Source organism: Gallus gallus, chromosome 7 (genome assembly GCF_016699485.2).
Source record: "Gallus gallus isolate bGalGal1 chromosome 7, bGalGal1.mat.broiler.GRCg7b, whole genome shotgun sequence".
Classification (NCBI taxonomy): domain Eukaryota; kingdom Metazoa; phylum Chordata; class Aves; order Galliformes; family Phasianidae; genus Gallus; species Gallus gallus.
Window position 1 is genome coordinate 28539003 of NC_052538.1, and position 16405 is coordinate 28555407.

Below are 16405 nucleotides of genomic sequence, written 5' to 3' on the forward strand. Positions count from 1 at the left end.
GTGTAGTTGTTTCAGTCTGTGCAGCCATCGTGCATCCAGAATGCATTAATTAAAAAAAAAACAATTAGGGTAAGCTGGAGCAATACCACCCAGTATTTTAGACTCCCAGTGGAAATTATTTGAAAACTTATTTGTATTACAACATATAAGAAAACACAGGAAAAATACCTGGGAGAAGTTGGGCAATCTCATGCCAAACCCATTCTTTCAGTTTTAATGTCAGACTTCAGAAAGTGACAGTGCCTCAACACATCCAGATAAAGAGGTATGTGGAGCTAGAGGCTGTCTGGAAAGCAGCCTTCTGCTCCCAGAATGGTTGGGAACAACAGAAAAAGGCAGGTCTCTGCAAAGTAGTTCTTTGCCTACTTCAAGAGTGATAGGAATTCTGAAATACTTTAAGCCTAGTCAGTTCTGACTCTGCCCATCATCTCAGCTTTTTTTGTTACTAAATAATACTCCCTACACACTACTTATGTGAGCCACAAGCATTTTGCTCTTTACAGTGGTTTTCTGCACCTTTGCTTACATCTCTTCCCAAAGTAATTAATGTTGCAGTTCATCTAATGAGTCCCTGAGAGTTAATGTCATTGTATGTTAATTCCCATACTGTAATTGCTTACCCTACAGTAGAGATGTTTGTTTTCATTACAACTCTAGAAGCATGAGACATGCAAACTGTAGTTACAAAAATCTCAGTATTTTGAAGTTCTTAGTATCCAATCAATATTAATAACCCTTGAATTTTTTTTTTTTCCCAGTAGGGCTAAAAGCTTCTTCAGGTAAAAGGGGGAAAAAAGGCAACACTGACATCTGAGTGCTGTAAGGACTATTGACATAATGGACACACTGCTCTTCCCCTTTCCAATGACCTGGTTTTTCTATGGGTAAGAGAGCCACTTGTTCACCTGTTTCTACAGCACTTCACTGCACACATTAACTTAAGTCTGATATACTATTTCAAAAGATCTAAGGGTTCACTTCATATTGGAATAACTACAGATTTTTTTGTATTCAAAGTAATCCTGCCTTGACTTCTAGATGATACAGAATAAAGTAATAAAACTTGTTTTACTGCAATCATGTGGGGCTCTAATTCCTAAATGTCCAGACTGAGACAATGTAGTTCTTCCTTGTAATGTATATCAATGGATATACATTTTTTTTATGTACTATACCCAGCACTACTGTAGCCTCATAAATTATCTACCTCTACAGGACAGAGACCTGAAAATAATGTAAACACAAAAAAAGCCCCAAACCCCTTCCAACACCATATCTGGGCAAAGTCCTTCAAAGTATGCAATGTGCTTTTCTTAATTTTCTTTGCCCATTCATAAGAGAATACACTGAACATTAACAGACAGATTTAAACAGACCACAGAGGAAAACCAAGTAATTCGCTGGAATGTTACTGTTTTATCATAATATTAAAGAAGTAATTCTAAGCATGACTCAGATGTGGTATAAGAGGTTGTTTTTTTGTTTGTTGTTTTTGTTATTTTTTTTTAATCTTAGACATTGTATTTGCTATCCAGATGCCATGAATTAAAGTAATAACAAGCTCAGTCATAATTAGATTCAACAATATACAATGACTCTTTTGGAAAAGAAGTTATTCTCCACCATGTCTGATGGACAATAAGTTCTGTACCACTAAGACACCCTGCAATGATCCTTGTGAACAAAAATCTTTTTTTTTGTAAGCTGTAAAAATATTTTCAGACACCTATGAACTGCATTTCTTCGTATACTGAAGTCTCCTGCTATGCAGGTCATCTCACATTGGAATCTGTCCCTGCATTCTGTCTACTCCGAGAGCTTCCAGGGGTGGACATAAAAAGGGTATACACAAAGCAAATTTTCCTATAAAAAGCTGAAAATATTTTTTCTTTAATAAATCACTGTGTTAAATAATTACATTCACCCATCATCTTCTTGACAGGAAGTTTGGCTGTCTCTCTGTATTCTTTCTTCCAAAGAGTCTTCCTGAAATGAAACATTAAGAAACTCTGAAACTAAAACTTTTCTTTCCCTACAATGTCAGCAGAGAAGTTTAAAATGGAAGTAACTGCCAGACAGTTTTGATCAAGGCAGTCTACACCAAAGCAAAAAGCCATTGTAACAAATGCACAATTAACGAGAAAATTGCCGATTGTCTGATTTCTTGCTGATGTGCTTGAAGATTTTAGCTTTGTGGACGCTCTTTGGTTTCTGGTAACCAAATCCTCCACCTCCACCTCTTTTCTGTAGTCTTCTGCCTTGGTTGCTGTTCACATCTGGAATTTTATGGGTTAAAGAGCATAACAAAAGCCTTAATCGAAGCATTGCTTATTGGGTATTGCAAGCATTATTAAGAGAAAAAAGTATTTCACAAAACACACAAAATTGTGTTATGGGTGGACCTGTCATTCCACTGAATGCTTTTATTCTTCCAAGCTGTCCAACTAATTCAACTGAGGAACCACTACTTCGACTTCTCTCTCTCCACTGGCACCTTTGACAAGAAGGGCCCATACCCCTCTATTTCAGTACAGGACTCTAGAACATGTATGCAGTATTCCAGTAACTACAAGGCTGCAGCAACTAAAGTCTATATTTACATTAAAGGAAATATTTATAAGCAATTATTAAAACTGGAAAAATTGCCATTTAACATTTTCTCTGATAAACCATTATTTGGACATGATGCATGTATGTGATTAATAGCAATACTAAATAACCCCCCCCAAAAAAGAAAAAACAACAGAATTTGAAATAGCACAGCTACTTCTATAAGTTGTTTTTAAAGCAGGAATCCAGCTTTGAAACACAGCAGTAAAAGGATACTGAGGTCAACATATGGAGGGACTTTAAAGCCAAATGAGAGGCTGACTTTGTTAAGATCCAGGTTACCCACGTTATAGATCTGCTTCAGAGAATGGGAGTCATAAGCTCTAATGTAAGCTTTGTATGCTTCCTGGGCTGACTTGTGAAGGAAGTAGTTCTTCTCAATCAGTTTCTCCAGCTGATGAGAAAGAAAAAAAAAGACGTCATGGAATTATGGCCACAACAATAAGTTACATGCAAGCCAATTATTTACTGTGTGCACTACAGTGACATTCACTACTCACTTTAATAAGACTGAACTGTGACAAAAATGAAGATGCATTAGTGTAGACTATGATTTTGCAACATAATGTGAAATAACAATCCTTACAAGCAAATGCATATGGTGCAATACCAGCAATTTAGTACTGGATATTAAAATTCTTCATCTCATACCTGAGACTGGATATCTGAAATCTTTGACCAGGAAAATTCAAATTCACTGAGTGGTACCTTAGAAGAACAAACGAACAAATAAATAATCTAGATTATTTCTACTGTGCAAACAAGAACAGACCTGACAGAAATAGAAGATTTTTTTTCTTTAAAATAGCACAGCTGTATCTATCAATGAATCTATGGGATTCATTCTATGGGAACTGTTGAATCACAGCCTGAACCTCTGATTGACCACCTGAGGCAAGCACTGAGTCAGCTGCAGGGGCACAGGTGAACACAATTTCACTTGAGTGACCAGAAGCTCCTAGACTCCATTTAAGGGCTGACTCCCAAGGAGAAAGGATCTCTATCTAGAGATTACTTCTCTTGGAGTTCTTCTGTGAGCCCAGGACATGAGTAAGCTCTTTATTTTCATTACTCCTTTGTAACGTGATAATCTCTCTAGTCCTATACCTGTTTACTTCACAATCTGTATACCTGTTTGCTATACAGAAGGCTAACTTTCTTTTGAAATTGAAAAAAAAATGCAATTGATTACTTTAATAGAAAAATAAGAACTGCACTGGCCAAGCTCCCAGAATCTTTTCATGAAGAAGTCAGAGGAAAATTACATTTTAATAATACACATTGCACAGCTGCAAAGCAACTATTAATACATGCAGTCACCTTTGAGTCTAAGGGTCAGCAGAACAGAGTCAGATGTTCAGTGAAATGTTTTCTAAGTAACGGAAAAACTTATGCTCAGAAATTAAAATGCTTTGTTAATCATTAAGGTTTTTGCCTTTGAAGTAGAGATTGCACAGTAAAAACAAAAAACAAAGGAATTCTATGTGTAAATTTACCCTGGCTTGTTTCAGGTAACGAAGAAAGCCCAGTTCTTCCGGACGTAAAATGAGCAGAGCATGTCCTCTACCATTTATACCTCTGGCAGTTCTACCAACACGATGAATATACTCCTTTTGCAGAGAGAAAGAAACAGGTAAGTCCAGGCAGTCTTTCATCTATGCAGTAATACAAACAGCTTTATGGAAAAAGCATTTAATGTTAACATACTGTCATACCCCATTGGTTATGTTTTAAGACTTTTTCTTAGCACTGACACACGGATGAGGCAAACCAAGTGCTGAAGCGAAGCATGTAGCTAGTTGAGACAGAAATCCCTTACTAGAAGCATCTCACCTTCGACTGAGGAAAAAAAAAGCCCTAGTCTAATGTGACTTAAGAAAATTCAACTTTACTTTTATACAGTTACTATGTTTGTCAAGGTATCTAAGTTCTTAAGTCTTTCTTCTTTGCACTGGATGCTTTTTAAAATGAGAATTCTACTTTTTAAATAATCCAACTTTTTATTGAAAAAGCTGTTATGAGACTCAAGCATGCATATATAAATTCATACTCCTAAGAAGTATTTTTTTGTTTAGCTGATTAGATTTTAAATCACTTTGGTACTACAGAGTTGTATGTCCTCACTAGCTGCAGCACTCCCCAGGATCTAGTAGAGATCAGTGAATGAAATAAGCTGCTAAGTGTTAACACAGCTGAATCCTGACCTCTGTCGAGCAGAAGATTCAGGTTCTCTCTGCAGCAACACTCTCAGTTAGGATTTGAAGGTATTTTTATTTCCATAACTTACTTTTGGATCATCTGGAGGGTCATACTGGACAATCCAGTCCACCTCAGGAATATCCAGTCCTCTGGCAGCTACATCAGTGCACAACAGGATTCCAGATTCTGCATTACAGAACTGGAAAAATGTTGTAGTACGTTTTGTTTGTTTCTGCTTGCCCTAAAACCAAAAAACAAGTCAAACAAAACAAGAAAATAACCACATGAACACATACATTAAGGATGTCCACTAAAAAAACTGGCCAGTTTGTAAGGTTAAATGCAATTTCTCATTTCAGAGATTATATCACTGCCAAAAAATATAAAATACTGTAGTGCATCTTTCTACCTTATGGATTTGCACAGACCAAGCAGAGCAGTGTATATTTCAAGGTATTAAAAACTCGAGTTACGTAAGTGGTTACTTTCAGACAGACTGCATAAAAGCCTGAGGTTCAGACACAGACATTGCCAGGTTAATTAAAAATATATCAACATCTAAAATACTTACGTGAATGGCCAAAACAGGCAAATCAATGTAGTTTAGAAGTTCATAATGGTACTTCACTGACATACATGAAGAAAAAAATACCATTAGTTTCTTCTTCCGGTTCTTCTTCAGGAACGTGAAGAGCAAAAGGAATCTTTTTTCAGATGGACACACTACGTAGCCCTGGAAATTATTTAAATATTGTTAAATATAACAGTACAGAACTGCACAGAATGAAGCCATGTGATTTACTGTTCTCACTTTATTATATGAAACTCCTTAAATATGAAGACAGCAAAAACTTACTCTACAAACCACAAAAGAATTCTTGCTACTAGTTTGCTCTTTAAAGGTAATATCTACCTACTGGTATTTTAAAACAATTATCATTGTATCAACTGCACAAACCCAGAAACTAAGGTGCAGCTCCATTTAGCCATTATCTTAAGTAGAAAAAACAGAATCAAGTGTTCTCTGTCAGTAACACAGTGCTTATGTGTGGAGAGAGAGAGAGAGGTATGTAATACAGATAGTAGTTGGAAAGTGTAACTAACTGTATTACTACTTCATGAATTCTTTACATAACATTTTAGATAGCGTGAATAACTCTTTAGGCAACTGTTAACTTTTGCCCATTAGGATGTTAAGCGCTTCAAGGGATGGGCATTTATACAACCCATTTAAAAGAATGTAGGGCCTGTTAGTCTGTTCTCGGACTACTCCTTTTAGTAATGCTTGTTTGTGTTACCTGTTCAAGGCCATCTACTGTTGCTGTCTCCTTGTTATCATCAACTCCTACATACAGTGGTTCTTTCTTCAGAGAGATCTTGGCTAGATCTTCCACCTTCCTGGTTTGTGTAGCAGAAAACAGCATTGTCTGTCTGCGCTCTGAAAATAATTAGTTTACAAGAATGCTTAATTTTCTAAAGGAGAATTCAAATAGCAAATCCTTAAAATCTTTAGTTGCAAACTCCCCTGGAACAATTCTTCACCTTTTTTCACTTAATTTAAGATTCTTTATAGGATGTTAACTACAAGGAATAACTAAACAAAAATAAAAAGAGGAAACGTATTCATGAAGGTATTATTCTGGAGAGATTAAAAAAATCCAACTGCAAGCCAATAGATCTTTTTCTTATTATTTCCTTATTTAAGTCTAATTAGGAAATAACAAATAGCAGGAAATAAACAGGTAAAGAAAGATGAATGAGATACTGTAGGCATTAAGCTAAAATGTTTTTATAAGAACAAAATTATATTCCTAAAGTGCATAAGGACACAGAAAACCATGTCCTTCAGATAAACGATGCTAAATAATATATGCTAGCTATCAGAAGAACAGACAGAGTTGAGACAGCCACTCCAAGGTACATTTACAGACCTATAAAAATTAATGACTTCTCTTACAATAACTCGCTCACAAAGATGACATAATGTTAGTCAAGTAATTTCCAGGAAAGACTTTTTTTTCTCCTTACTTGGTAGAAGTTTTATGATCTGTTTCATTTCTTCCTCAAATCCAACCTCTAAGATTCGATCTGCCTCATCAATCACCAAACACTGCAAGTTCTTGTACATGAAACCTGGAGTGTTCTAGAAGAATAACAAATTGAGAGTCAGATGGGGACATGGCTTTTATTACCTTTTACTAAGTAAGAGGCATCATTATTTTTGTCTACCTGCATATGATCCAGAAGTCTTCCTGGTGTTGCTACAATTATGTTGATTCCATTTCCAAGTTTCTGAGCTTCTGCTGATCTGTTACTGCCCCCCATGATCAGACCATAGGTGTGAACATGATGATTCATAAGTTCTTTAAGAACTCCATAGGTTTGCATAGCAAGCTCTCGAGTAGGTGAAAGAATAATAACACCTGTCCCTAAAACACACATCAATTGACCAAGATTAAGTTACAGCTCCTCCAGTCCCTTTCACAGCCATATCCCTTAACATCCGGGCTGCTACAAAATGAAGGAAATCCTTACCATTTCTAGGCATGAATTTTAACTTGTAGATGAGCTCTACTGCAGGAATGAGAAATGCAAGTGTTTTGCCACTGCCTGTTTTGGCAGCTGCTAAAATATCCCTGCAAAAAGCAAAATTAGAAAAAGAACTGTTAAGGTCATCCTACAGAGAAAAAAAACACACATCCTATTCTGAATGATGTTCACTATGTGAAAACATAACATGGTTTTAAACTTAACTAAAATTCAGTGCTCTGTGACAGATACAGCTCACAGCTTGGTCTCTTATTTCTCCTGAGTCTCTACAAGACACATTGATACAAGGAACTAGTGAAAACACACTGCGTTGCTTTCAAAGCCCACTGCAAAGCCATCTCCATTAATTTACTGGAACAACTGCAAACATCAGTGTGATGGAAAGGTGACACAAGAGGTGTAACGACATGGGGACTAATGCAATAGGAACGTGTTAAAAGGGAAGGAAAAGGGACTGCTCATCCATCTCTGAAGAGCTAGGCTCACAAGGGACAACTCCACCAAGGAGAGATCTCCTGAAAGAGATCCTTCCCCAGTGGCGGTCAGCCCTTAAATGAGGTCTAAGAGAGGTGCAGCCAGCCTGCACCCCTACTGCTCCCACAGCTGAACTGCCTTCCCCTGTGCTCCCAGGGCTGACCAGGTCCTTTCCGTAGGTGCTCCATCAGTAGTTTAGGCCATGACTCAACAGTTACCATCCAACTTACTCTAAGTATTTGTTCACACATAATGTATATACTTCATTAAGTTGTATTTACGACTACAAACAAAACATTCAAAATACAAAATGACATTTTGAAGAGCGTAGCTCCAAGAAGTCACATTTCTTGTATCTAACTTGTTACCAATATGTACAAAACATCTGAAGTTGGTATAGCAATTAAAAAGATAAACTTCTTACCTCCCTTCCAGTAGAGGTTTAATACTTTTATGCTGGATTTCTGTCATGTGTGTAAAGCCCATATCACTGATGCCTTTCAATGTATTCTCACTGACGAGACCAGCAAGGGAAGTAAAAGAATTGTCTTCAAAGGCACCTGAAGTGGAGGAGGAAGAAAGAAAGACATTCACTCATTCCAACTCTGTCTACCCCAACATTACGCATTAAAAACTTACCATACTAACAACTTCTTATAATTCCTTCCTACTGTAAAGTTTTAAGATGCTAACAAAATACTCTGTATTAAAGTGTTCCTAGGGATACCACAGAGACCTGGAAAAAAAATGGATGAGTAGACCGCTTCTCAAGCCAATGCATTAGTGATACAACTCTATTTCATTGACTTTTTTTTTCACATTTAAATGTGTGCATGTATGTCTCAAAACTGTTTTTCAAAAGCAATTTTAAGACCAACAGCCATTAAATGATATACCTGTTAGACCCAGAGGTAAACTGGGCACCTCGTCCTCCTCTTCCGCTTCTTTCTCTCCCGTATCCTGCCCATCTTCATCTTCTGCCTCCACAGATACGTCTTCTTCAGCTTTTGCTTTCTTAGTTTCTGTACCTAGGCCGTTATTTTACAGAAGACAAGCCATTCTCAGTGAGGGGTGTGAGAAATATGTTTGTCCCCCAAAGTCGTGCTGCGGACTGACTTTTTTTACCCTGTAAATCATTCCTACAAGCATCATGTGGTGAGAGGGGTCAGGAGAAGGGGAGACGAGGTTTCTGTGGGGCTTCTAGACGCAGACAGCACCAAACGTACCTCCCTCGGGGCCAGCAGCAGCTTTCCTTTTCTTCTTCTTCCTCCTCTTCGCCCCAGCGGCCTCGGGGCCCGGCGCTGCCTGCTCGCCCGCCTCTGTCTCTGCCTCCGCCTCGGGGGCCGCCGCCTCCTTCACCTCGTCCTCCTCCGGGGGACCGAGCGAGGTCTGGCCTGGGCACGGCACGGAGAGGGAAGATGAAGAAGAGCCGTCAGCCGCGGCGCTCAGAAGCTCCGGGACCTCCCGCCCGTCCCCGCCCCGCCGTACCTTCCTGCTCGGCAGCCCGCAGCTTCAGGTTGCGCTGCCGCAGCTTCAGGTTCCTCTTGTGGATCTTCTTGCGGAGCAGCCGCATGGGCAGGTTGCCCGCGGCCACCGACACCGACATCCCGGCGGCCCGCTCCCTGCCTCCCTCAATCACACGTGGAGACGGCAGCGCCGGCCCAGCGACACGCATCCGGGCCGCGCCGGAACCGCGCCGCCCGGCGGGCGCCCCCCGGTGGCGCGGCGGAGGCAACGCAGGGCTCCCGCCGGCCCGGCCCGGCCGCGCTACCGGCTGGTTACCCGTACAACATGTCGGCTCCAGGGCACGGCTTCTTGGAGCTCTGCTCCCAGCTGCTCCTCAGCTCAGTGAGGGGCAGGATAGCCTTTCCTCCTCGTGTCCTCTTTCTTGCCTCTTCATCCTCATCCAGAGTGGTCCCTGCAGCCACTTTTATATCCCTCCTCACCAGCAGGTGGCACAAGTAGCACAGGAATTTACAGCAATTTGCTTGGCTTTCTTAAACAGCAGCGTTAGAAATCTGTACTACTACGAATTGGGTAAGGCTCAGCCTGCAACTGCTTGCTGCAAGGCACGTTAAGCTCAGAATTATGGCCCTACTAACTTCAAAGTGTTTATTACATATGACTTTTATTTTAAGAAAGATACTTACCCCCAAAAATGAAACAAAATTCATTTGTAGAACCACAGAACCATTAAGGTTAGAAAAGACCTCTAAGATCACCAGCCCCAACCCACCCCCACCATGCCCACTGACCAGGTCCCTCAGTGCCACATCTCCACTGCTCTTGTACACCTCCATGGATGGTGACTCCAACACCTCCCTGGGCAGCTGTGCCACTGCAGCACCACTCTTTTGGAGAAGAACTCATTCCTAATCTCTAAGATGAACCCCACCCTAGCACAGCTCGAGGCCATCACCTCTTGTCCTGCCACTGGTCTTGGTGGAGAGCAGAGCTGGAATGGCAGCCCCGGAAGGACTCCGCATTGCCCCCAGAGCTGCTGATGCCCACACCTCCTGGCAGCAGTGCTGCCTCTGTATGTCCCCATACAGTCCATGCTGGACCATGAAACCTGCAGGATAGGAGGAGGAGAAAAGCTGCAGAGCAGCCAAGGAGCATCAAGGTTAACAGCTGGCCCCATCTCCAAATCAAGCCATGTGCCTCAAAATGGAATCCTCCAGCATCTCTGGATGCTGTCCTGTATTTTATCATCTATAATCATTGGTGTGCAGCTTTCACATGGAGTGCCCAAGTGACTTTTTTTTTTTTTTTTTTTTTTTTGGCCAGAATTTCAGACTGCTGAAAGATGCATAACATTTTAAAATTTCTTTCATTTATTAATAATATACTGTAGTGGAAATGCTACATCACTGCCTGAACCAGTGATTGAGCACCTGTGGAACCTTACAGGCAAAGAAAGGCTTCACAAGAAACAAAGGAACAAAACTACCAGTATTACGTTTTTCAGTTTAAACAGAAACCGAAGCAACACATCCCCTTGGCTAATTCTTCCTGTAGGTTATTTTCTTTCCCAGGTTCTCATTAAGCAAGGCTGAAGAGTAACCTGGACCCCAGGACACCCCATTGCAGCACATTTTTACTGTTTTAGTCCATCTCTCACTTCATTACCTTCAGAGCTCTCTGTATTTCATAAATGCAAGTAGCTGCTTTGGGGCAGGATGCATTGCACCTCACTTGCAGCAGAGTTCACAGTCGTTCACTGTGAATGTTGACAGCTTGAAAGCATGGCCTCTAGCTTGGCTGTTGAGCTGCTCTGCTTACAGCTGTGACAATGAAACCATGAAGCAAAAAAGGTGACTGGGTCCAAACTTGGCCACTGGCTTATTAAATAATGAGGATCTCTCTGAAAGCACATCAGTCTCCATCAGATGTGTTTTGAAAATAAAATGAGCCATCCTCACTCATCAAGAAAGGTTTTTGGTATGAAACTCTAGGGAAAGTCATGTCAAGGCTGAATTTTAAGCAGCTTCTTGCTGCAAGTCAGTGTAGTTTAGGTTCTGGAAATATATTTCCATATTTCCTCCCCATCTACCTTACACTGTGCCTACAGAATATACTTCTAATTAGCAAAAGATTTGTTCTTTCCTATGCTGTGCTGATTTATAGTGTTGTGGTTACATTCACTATTTGGATCCTTCTAAAATATGCTCCTTGTGCAAATAGAGTGAATTAAAAGTCTGGGCAGGACAGAACTGACACCGATACTTACATTGAGGGCAGAGAAAGTCATCTTCTTCAAGAACAGAATGCTCCACATGTTCCTATCCCAGCCAGCACTGCCAGGGTCATCACTATTTAGCTTTCATATACATCACCACACTCTCAGATCTGCCAGGAATTGGGACCTGGAAAACCCGTTCTGTTAAAGCCCTGTATGAAAATCTCACCTCAGTGTCCCCTCTGGGTGCAGGCTGACTTGGAAGAGTTTGTGAAAGTGCATTAGTGAGGCAGAAGGCCTAAACTGACAAATACTCCTGAGAGGTACATTAGATCCCTCTGAGGAGAATATATGGGATGTGCACCAGTTGTGTGCCAACATGAACTTACAGCTTTTGTTGGAAGCTGGAGAAGAAGGAAAGCTTTGATGCTTTTGCAGAGGAATGAGAGTTCTGCATCTGTGTAAGCAGATATCATGGCATTACATATGGGATATGGGACTTCGGAAATTAGGTTCCATTAGGTGGCTAAGTATTACGTGCTCCAACACAGCACCGTCCCCATATCATGAGAAAGATACTGCTTAGAATTTCCTATACTTCACTAGAGAGTTCAAAACATGTTTTGAGCTCCGTTCTTTTTCTTCAAGCAGAAACTGTGGAAAGTCACAAAAAAGAGTCAGAAGGCAATAACGTACATTTCTTAGTGATGTGTCCAGACAGTATTTTAAATGACTAATTTCTCTTAGTATTTTCCTCTCTGAAGTTTGGCATTTCTTAGATTTAACATGTGGTATATACCCGTGGTATATAAGTTTCATTTTCATGCAATAGGTCCATTTATAACTGCTTGACTTATCAGGCAGTCCTTACTAACAATAGGATTTTCTTAAATGATTATTGGGTTGCTGTCAAAACATATCAAATTTTATACATGTGATCTTGCAGGCAGAATTGTAGGAGGTCATGTTTGGTTTAGCTAAGCTTTGTGGAACTGAAGAATTCCAAATTAGAGACTGAATTAATCTCTGAAGACAGATGTTTTCAGTATCTTAATGTGTTGTCAAGGGCGCTATTTTAAAGCCAAATTTGAAAGGTTTGTTCTCGTTTACCCTGAAGTTACAACATGAAAATAATCACTGAGTTCAGTTGTATCATTTTAGATCAATCATCCTGATGTATGTGGAAAGTATCAATCTCACGCAGGAAAGATCACAAAAGTGTATGGCTCTTACTGCTGAAATATGGCAAACAGGGTCAGTTTTCAAAAACAGGATCTCTGAAAATCATCTTTTATTATCATAGTAAGCTATGAAAAAGAACATCAGCAATGGCATTTGTGAACATCTGCACCATTAAGCTAAAAGAGTTGAATTAGAAAATCAGTCCTTCTATTTCCTGTACCCACAAGCTGGAAAACCTTTCAGAACCATTATTTCAATTTTACAGATGATAGTTTCTGCTCTTAGATCAAATTTATCTTTCAGACTAATTAAAATCAATTATCATATAGACAGATATAAGGCTGTATTTTCTGTAAGCGTGTCTGTTATATACAAAAGTCTGTATATGTATGCAAGTGAGTTTGCAGAAATTATCACTTTCCCACTTAAGCAACACATAATTCTAACATCTGAACATTAGAAAAATTACCCATGGGAACTGATCTAAATTGCTTTGAGAAAGGTATATCAGGGTGTATAGAGATATGTTACATAAGGAATGGATGACACGGTTAACAGAATGTTATTGTGATCTTGAATATTGCTGGTTAGAAATTTCCAGTGCAAACTCTATTTCCGTAAGGTATCATTAAATATGACTGAATTTGTGAGGGAATTTAAAATACACCTTTGAATTTAATGCAGAATTAGCATATCTGTGTTTGTAAAAAGCAAACCAGGCTGTCATGTAACCACTTTTATTTTAGGTTTTTAGATTAGTATTACTTCCCAATAATGTCTCCCTCATGGGTCATATATGGAGTTATTGTCTCAGTTCTAACTGGCATCATTAGCACTTTGTGTAGCATAAAGCATACAATTGGGTCCATACCAAATTTGAGGGTTTTTTTAAGGAAATTTCTCATTTATCTTGTATTTTAGAACTTGAGCTATTCGGCACATCAATTGTAAATGCAGACTGACATGTCTCTGAATACATTTCAAACCAAAACCAGAGCAGACCTGCAGTGAGAGTGAAAAGTGGAGATGGATTGGATCGTATTTCATAAAATACTTTGTAGATTTTCACATAGTTCTTGTGGATTATCTGGAACTTAAGACTGCTCAAGAACTTAAGAGAAGTAGTTTGGTACTTCAGAGTGTTAGACCAGAATGATTAGTGTTATCAGTTGATTAAAAGGAAGACAATATTGTAGAGCTGGGGTAACATGGATCATGCAAGGATGAGGAACTGAAGTAAGTAATTGTTCTAATGAATTTTCTTCTTTCATACACTGTCATGGTTTTGTAGAGGATCAAGGTCTAATCTCATCCTTGCAGATTTTAGCATGGCTGTGCATGAAATCCTGCTGTCTCACGTGACCTGGATGGTAGGAGTGCAGGTTACTGTACTGGTCTGGGCTCTTCCCAGAGGGATGCACCCACCTGACAGCAGTGACCAGCTGCATGCCTACCCACTTAAACTTTAACTACTAGAAACACACAGAAACAATTTCTTCTTGCCTCCTTTTCTAGCAAGGAAAGCCAGACTCATTCATAAGCAACTCGCAGATAATACCTATAGGTGTGTATTTATTATTCACTGGGCATCATCAACTCCATCGCAGCTAATTGCATGATACTACCTTAACTAAAATGAAGCAAGCTAACCTGTGTGTTGTTTCTGGGTAAAAAGCCTTCAGTGCTTGGTAAACACTACCTTGTATTAAGAGCTGTAAGTTCTTCCCTGCACTAACAGGATTATCTTCCCACAGAAACTTAACATAAGGTCAGTATTTTGGATCTTTTCTCTAAAATACACCACAACTAGAGCCCAGCTTCTCTAAAACATTGCTTAAATCTCTGAAATGAAGAAAGCAGTTGGAATCATAAAATCCCAGAGTGGCTGGTAGGGAAAGCACCTCTGAAAATTGTCTTTTCCAAGTCACCTGCTGCAACAGCCTCAAAAATCAATGCAGTAGAGATACAAGTGATATAATAATAAAGAGACAAACACAATGGAAAAGTATTATAAGAGAAGAAAAAAAGGACTACCCACCTGTCCCTCAAGATCCAGACTCCACAAAGAAGGGATCTCCAGAAGGAGAACCCTCCCCAGTGGCAGTCAGCCCTCAAATGAGGTCTAAGAGGTGCAGCCAGGCTCCCCCCCTTCCAGTCACACACATGAACTGCCTTCACTTCTGCTCCTAGGGTTGACCAGGTCTTTTGCTTGGCTCTCTGTCCTGTCAGATTTCCAGCATCTTCAGTCAGATTTCTCGTATTTCTATGGAGACATACAACCTATTGGGACAACACGTCTCAGTACTTGACTACTCTTGCAGTGAAAAAGCTTTTTTTTTTCTGTTTTTACATGGAATTTGCCATTTTTCACTTTGTGTTCATTGCTTCTTGTTCTGTCATTGAGTACCACTGAGAACAGTCTGACTTCATCATCTTTTCTTTTTCTCATTGAGTATTTATACACACATCAAATATTGATAAGTAGCCAGTTCTGCACATGGCAGTGCAAAAACATCGTTTCATTTTTTTATAGGTAGCCACTTTTAATAAGGTAGCATTTAAATTAATTATACTATTTCTTATATATGAAGATCCATTATTTCTTAGCACTTTCTGTTAAAAACAAAACCCAACTCATTGAAGGTTCTTCAAAATACTGCAAAGGCTACAAGCAGGATCAGAGGATTTATTAACAAGCTGGTCAAAGTGCAGTTGTAGCCACTGGTTTTTAACTTACAGAATGACAGGTTAGTACCTTTAAAAGAATTCTTTCCTCAGATATATAGTACTTTCCTTTTATGCTGTCCTTATTAATGTGAAGAATCTTAGTAAAGATTTAACTGTCTCAGTTTCAGAAGGGGGGGGAGTGTGCCTTTTACATTACCTTTTTGTTTGCATATATACATAGGGTCAGCCAAGATTCTTTGCAGCTACCTCGAAGATAAGATTTGAATTGGTGAGATAGATCTTAGGCCATTCTGGGCGCTTGGCAGCCGGATGGGGACAGAGATGTGGCATTTTGTGGTGCAATGAACACAAGATGTCACTCTAGCTGTGAGATTTCTCCAACAAAAAAATATCATTAGCTGAAGAGGAAAGGGAATGAAGGATTGAGGTTATTTTTTACAAGACGGTCATCTCATTCCTTCGTTTACAGGAAATCTAAATTGGTAAAATCATTCAATTAATACAGAACACTGTTTCAGAGCAACCAAAAACTCTACAAATCGCTGAATGTTTCTAATTCAGTTCTATCATGCCATTTATGATTTCTTTGCCCATTTTTATTTTAGGGTAGGTTCCTGAAATTTGAAATAAAATTTTACATTGACCAGTAACCCTATGTTTATTGTACCTGTCAGGGAAAAGGATGATGCAAAAGAGTACAATATTTTTGAGTTATCTTCAGTCTGAATCACTTTCATACACGTACCTTGTATTCTATAAGGTTACAAAAAGAGGCAATGGCATGTCCTTAGAATCTGTGTAAGTTGCTTTTACTTTGAAGGCCATTTCAGATTCCCATTTGTATGGTAACTGCTGAGTCATGGCCTGAACCACTGATTGAGCACCTGGGGAAAGGACCCGGTCAGCCCTTGGAGCACAGGTGGAGGCAATTCATGTGTGTGACTGGAAGGGGGTGGTGCCTGGCTGCACCTCTTAGACCTCATTTAAGGGCTGACTGCCACTAGGGAAGGTTCTCTTTCTGGA

At 39.6% G+C, this 16405-nt stretch overlaps 1 protein-coding gene across 1 annotated transcript; it reads right to left on the reverse strand.

Moving 5' to 3' along the window:
• Nucleotides 1–1858: 1858 nt before the first annotated feature.
• DDX18 (DEAD-box helicase 18) lies at nt 1859–9517 on the reverse strand. The gene is made up of 14 exons (XM_422125.8): nt 9322–9517; nt 9060–9227; nt 8730–8861; nt 8258–8393; nt 7345–7445; nt 7039–7238; nt 6838–6952; nt 6108–6247; nt 5381–5542; nt 4898–5050; nt 4107–4220; nt 3262–3318; nt 2827–3004; nt 1859–2276 (listed from the first exon to the last, which is right to left on the reverse strand). Exons 1-14 carry the CDS (start codon nt 9506–9508, stop codon nt 2134–2136), a joined length of 1986 nt encoding a protein of 661 aa, XP_422125.4. The 5' UTR covers nt 9509–9517; the 3' UTR covers nt 1859–2133.
• Nucleotides 9518–16405: the final 6888 nt, after the last annotated feature.